Below are 5,739 nucleotides of genomic sequence, written 5' to 3'. Positions count from 1 at the left end.
GCAGGGAGCGCAGGAGGAGCGGCTGTGGAAGGAGGAGCCGCTCAGGAAACTGAGGTGAGGAGTCAGGATGGGGGAGCAGAGAGGAGAGGGGACAGGGGCGGCGAGGGCTGGGTCGCCCAGACGGAGGGGCAGGAGGGCCTCAAGGAGGGCCAGTGAGGTCTCAAGCCCCAGCTGAAACTGTGATGTCATGGGGTTCTCCTCGTCACCCTCTTGGTGGACAGCGACACCTGTCTCCAACAGGACGTGCGGGCTCGCAGGCCTGGGGTGGGTCCTATGTGCTTCCCTTTGCCTGCGATGAGGGCCGATGCCTGCAGCTGGGCAGCCCCTGGGAGTGTGAGGACACCAGTGGGAGAAGACAGGCACTGAGTCCCCAAGCATCTCAGACTTTATAGAATGGAATGTGCTGCCCTGGCCGGTTTGGCCCAGTGGAGAGAGCGTCAGCCTGCGGACAGAGGGTCCCGGGTTCAGTTCTAGTGAAGGGCATGGACCTTGGTTGCAGGCTCCTCTCCAGCCCGGGCCCTGGTCAGGGCTCATGCAGGAGGCTCCCAATGAACATGTTTCTCTCACATCTGTGCATCTCTCTGTCTTTGCCTCTCTTCCACTCTCTCTAAAAATCAATGGAAAAATATCCTAAGGTGAGGGTAAAAAGAAAAAAAAATTGATGATGAAAGGAAAACGGGCGTGTGTGCGGACTGGGCACCGTGAACGCCCAGGTCACTGTGGCTGCTGCAATGAGCGAAATCCTCGCCCGAGAGCTGGATGGAAGACAGGCTCGTACTTCCCCAAAGCCCTTCCATCTCCCCAAAGTCTTTGCAAGTCACTGAGTTTGCACACACTCTGAGCACCTGCTGTATACACGGCAGAGAGAGCTGAGAGGGACCAGAAAAGGATCTGGGGGTTCATACCCCTCAGGCCTGTCTCACCCCCAGGAGAAGGCGCCCTCGGAGAACAGAGCCACACCCTCCCTGGCCCAGAGCAAATGATAGGGGACAGGGGACAGTCACAGCTCTCCAGGTTGTTAGACCTCAGGACCAGGGACAGGACAGCCAAAGCTCTCAAGGTATTAAACCTGAGGACAGGGACAGGAGACAGGAGACAACCATAGCTCTCCAGGTCGTCAGACCTGAAGAACTGAGCCAGCCTCCAGCCACTGTCCTCACAGGACTCAGGTGAGACTGGGTGGAGGGATTCTAGGGAGCAGAAAACAACACACAAAACCCAGGACCTGCGGACAGATCTCGGGCTCCCCTCTCCCTGCCTGAGGCTCTGGAGCAGGTGGACGCTGGTAAGTGGAGAGTAGCAATAACAGACAGAATTGTCGAGGGTAGATTCTGTGCGGAGGGTCCGCTCCCCACTGGCCGGCTGCTGGCAGTCAGGATGCAAACCCAGCAGAGGAGGAGCCTGGGCCCCGGTGGCAGCCAGGGGCTGAGGCTGAGGAACCCCAGCGAGAAGGGCCCCACGCCCTTCCTCGGGGCTGTGGGAGGCCACACACCTTGCCCCGTCTGCAGGCTGCGACCCTGGGGAGGTGATACCAGCCAGCTCCCCCTCAATGTCCCCAGCACCTTAAAAGCCACAGATATGTCAAGTGCAGGCCTCACCCCCAACTGTGTCTGTGCCAACCGGCCCAGCCCATCCCGGCCCAGCCCATCCCCGGCCCAGACGCAAGGGGCAAAGGTTCACTCGCTCACACGTGACAGAAAAGAACCACGTCAGGATTCCCGGACACACCCGATGCCTCCCTCCTCTGTGACCGAGACAGGGGATGTTGACACTCCACAGGTGGGTTTTACAGGAAGAACCTCAACCTCCCAACTGCTCCTTCCCTTTCCATTTCTGGGCCTCTGAAAGAAGCTCCATCTCCATTTATTTTTCTTGTTCTTTTTTTTTAAATATATATTTTTTTAATATATATCTTTTTTTAATATATATAGAGGAAGAGGGAGAGGGAGAGAGAGCAACATCAATGATGAGAGAGAATCATTGATCGGCTGCCTCCTGCACGCCCCGCACTGGGGGTCGAGCCTGCAACCCGGGCCTGTGCCCGGACCAGGAATTGAACCCTGACCTCCCGGTTCATAGGTCAACGCTCAACCCCTGAGCGTGCCGGCTGAGCATCATTGACCTTTTTGTCCCCACCCGCCTGGCGCTCTGACCTCAGCCTGGGCTTCCGTGGGGCACCCGCCCTGTCCCCTGTTTCCCTGACTAGGGAACAGCACCCATCCCAGCACAGCGTGCACCTGCCCAGGGGCCACTCTCCCACACCCACGCCCATCCTCTCCCTCGGGGGCCTGCATCCTTCCTCCTGTTCAGAAGTTTGCCCATTGGGAATTGCTTTACATTTTTCACACAACCTTCCAGAGATGGACATGGGGAGGGACTGACCTTCCCCAGAAAACACAGGTTTCCTTTCCTTCCTTCTTCTCACCGCACGGACCCAGAGAGAGGCATGCTCCCCGCTCCCCACATCGCTGTGGGCCAGGCCAGGCCGCTTTAAACCAGTTCAACATGAGGCTCTACGGATGCCTTTACCACACCAGGTGCTGGCCTGGCTGAGGGAGACCAGGAGGAAGAGCAGGTGCCCCGCCTCTCCTGCACCCAGGGGGCCAAGCTCCAGGAAACCAGGGAGAGGATGCCTAAAATGGGGCCTGGGGAGGGCAGGGACCCAGAGACAGAGGTGAGGGCCGCCCAGGCATCCTCTCCTCCTGCCCCTGGGAGACTTGACTCAGACAAATAATAGAAGACATGAAAACTCCGGGAGGAGGTGCCAATCTCTGACACACGGCAGCCCCTGGTTTTCACTGGGCTCTCCAGCCGCCTCTGTGCTCGCCACTCACTGCAGAGCGGACTTCCGGGTGTGGAGACCAGCAGGGCCAGGCTGGTCCACATTACAGAGGGGCAGCCAGGCATCAGCAGAGAGCAGCTCAGGACGCCTGGCTGGGGGGAGAGGGTGTGTGGAGGGAGGAGGTTCTGGGGAACATTCCAGAAGAGATCTCAGAGCTGCTGGCTGAGGAGCTAGACTGGAGGTGAGACCTGCCTCAGGGACGGGCAGCACAGCGCTGTCCCTGTGATGATGGCCCCTCCAGGGTCCCATAGATGCCCTAGAAGAGCCTCATCCGCTCAGGCGGGCAAGCGCTGCAGCGCTGAGTCAAGGGCGCTACCCTCTGGCTGCAGGGGCACCTGGGAGGGGCAGGGTAGGCCTGGGGCGCCACCTTCCAGGGCCCCCAGGGCACAGGGCCTTGGGTATTGGGACCTCACACTTGCTGCCCTGGCACACGGTTTGTGCCAGGAGACTGCCCTCTGGCACCTGGGCTGTGGTGAGGACTCAGAAGCCCCTTGTGGGTTGCATGACCAGAGGAGACCTTGGGGTGCAGGAAGGGAGCTGGCCTGGATCTGACACCATTCCCCCTCCCTGGGACGCAAAATCTGGGGCAGCACCGGGGAGATTCTCAGGGACCCCAGGCCTGGTCTCGGGAAACTCCTGGGTGTGGACGGTGTGTTTGGGTGGAGATCGTGACCAATGAAGTAGCAGCACTAGCAGAACCCACAACACACCCGGATGGGCCTGTTCCACCCTGCAAAGCCCTGAGCCCCCAGCAGGACAGCCTGGGTCATCCAGGCTCGGACTCCATAGTGTTGGCCCTGCCCTCCCTGAGCTGGGCATGTCCCCTGGGAGGGAGCGTGGGTCCAGCACAGGGGAGTCTGAGAGGAGCCGGGTGGACAGTCAGTGGACAGAGGTGCATCCCCTCGGGGACAAACTCTCCCAGCTGGGGCTCAGGTCACACTTGAGCCTGGAACACAAAGTCCCCCTTTCCTCGCGGCTGGGGGTGGAGAGGACGAGCGGAGCCCCTTCCTGAGGCGGGCACACCCTGCATCCTCTGCTCCCAGGCCATCCTGGCTGCCCTGCTGGGAGCCTCTCTGTTCTCCTCTGTGTGATGGGCGGACAAAGGCTCCGAGTCCAGTTCCTTCCCTGACAGGGTGACTCCTAAGGGGAGCTCAGCTCAGGTTGGTCCCGCCCTGCCCTTCCTCTCAGAGCAGAGTCTCCCTCCTGGCTCAGCCCTGCAGGTCCCTGCACTGGGCCCGGCCATGCCCTGCACTGGCTGCCACAGGATAGTCAGGGCTGGGCACCTGGTTCCTGTCCTGTGGGGGCTCCGTGTCCCGTGCCCGGACCCTCCTCAGGTAGGAGCACCTGTCCTCTCACCTGTGCTCTCGCCTCCTGCCTGGCTGTGCTGTGCTGCCCAGGGTGACCCCACACTCCTGGGACCTCACTGGCCCAGGTCAGTCCTGGGAGGGCCTTTGTCAGAACAGAGAAATCAAAACATAATTCATCCCTGAGGTCATAGGATGAGACATTTCAGCAGAAACCTTCCCTCTCCTATGACGCCATGTGGGTACCATGAGTGGCCTGAGTTTAGGGAAGGGGTGTGGCGCAGCAGGGCCAGCTCACCAGGTTCCAGGTGCTCTGATGGCATATAAGGCACCTCGATCCTTGAAAGCGTCCCAGACGGAGGACGGGCCGTGACCAGCAGAGAAGGTGAAGGAGCTGAGACATGGAGGACAACCCAGCACCAAGTGGCAGGTACCACCCGCCCCTGGAGCAGCCCTGCTCCTGGGCCCCTCCTCCTGGCTCCCTGAAGGGGACTTGTCTTCTCCCCGGGGGACCCCTGCTTCTCCCATATCTCCTGATGGCCATTCTATGCCCAGGACCTCTCAGCTGATGCCCAGATGGCCAGTTCTACCTGTCTCCCATGGCCTCAGGCCAGACTCTGGGGGTCACCCTAGAGGGTCCCTGTTTCTCTTCTCCCTCTGATTCCCGTGAAATCTATTCTTTCTGCTCTGAACTGAGGCCCTAGGACAGTGATGGTGAACCTATGACATGCCTGTCAAAGGTGACACGCGAACTCATTTTTATGTTTCATTTTTCTTTGTTAAATGGCATTTATATCTAACATATATTAAAAATATAAATCTTTGTTTTACTATGGTTGCAAAAATCAAAAAATTTCTATATGTGACACGGAATCAGAGTAAAGTTAGGTTTTTTCAAAATGCTGACACGTTGACTCAAAAGGTTCGCCATCACTGCCCCAGGAGGTCATGTTCAGATTTATGTTTTGGTTTTTGTAAAGGACTTGATTGTTTCATGATGAGAAGGGAAATGTCATGAGTTATCTGAGAAGACTAGTTTGGCATCTCTTTTCCCCGATGGGGCCACCCTTCCCCCTGATGCACCACGTGGCTCAGGTTAACCCAGAAGAGCAGAGGAAACAGCGCCACTGGGCTGCACCTGGCAGGGCTGGGTCAGCGGGACGAGGGCAGGACAGTGATGCCAGGAAAGGTCTCATCAGAGCTCTGAGCCCCTGCACTGCTCCCGGGGAAACCCTGACAAAAGGACTGGCTGACTCCCCCAGAGCCCCCAAAGGGGTCGGAGGGAGGTTAGGTGTCCCAGCTAAGTGAGTGGACGCCTGTCCTCTGTGGGTCTAGCCGGGATGTGGGTGCAGAGGGGGGGAGAATGGGGTGATCCCCAGAGGAACCCCATGCCTTGCTTCCTCCTGCCAGTGCCCACAGACCCCTGATGGATGCCACCACCTTCAAGGACAACTTTGGTATCACCTGGGCGAATGAAACATACCTGTGCTACGAGGTGGAGGTCCAGGAGGGCGATGCCTGGGCCCCAGTGGAGGGGCTCCAGGGCTTCCTGCGCAACCAGGTGAGTGAGCACAGCAGGCCGGGCCCCGGGAC

The 5,739-nt window shown here is 59.0% G+C and overlaps 1 protein-coding gene across 1 annotated transcript in view; it reads left to right on the top strand.

Moving 5' to 3' along the window:
* Positions 1–4,450: 4,450 nt before the first annotated feature.
* Positions 4,451–5,739, top strand: part of LOC102768131 (DNA dC->dU-editing enzyme APOBEC-3G) — a 4,316-nt gene continuing 3,027 nt past the window's right edge. Inside the window, exons 1-2 of the mRNA XM_015561134.1 lie at positions 4,451–4,576; positions 5,566–5,707. Coding sequence (XP_015416620.1) covers positions 4,548–4,576; positions 5,566–5,707 — 171 coding nt within the window. The 5' untranslated portion in view covers positions 4,451–4,547. The remainder of the gene's footprint in view (positions 4,577–5,565; positions 5,708–5,739) is intronic.

Source organism: Myotis davidii, unplaced genomic scaffold, assembly GCF_000327345.1.
Source record: "Myotis davidii unplaced genomic scaffold, ASM32734v1 scaffold2036, whole genome shotgun sequence".
In the NCBI taxonomy this organism is placed as follows: domain Eukaryota; kingdom Metazoa; phylum Chordata; class Mammalia; order Chiroptera; family Vespertilionidae; genus Myotis; species Myotis davidii.
The sequence above is the reverse complement of the archived record's forward strand: the minus strand, read 5'-3'. Positions and strand labels throughout refer to the sequence as shown.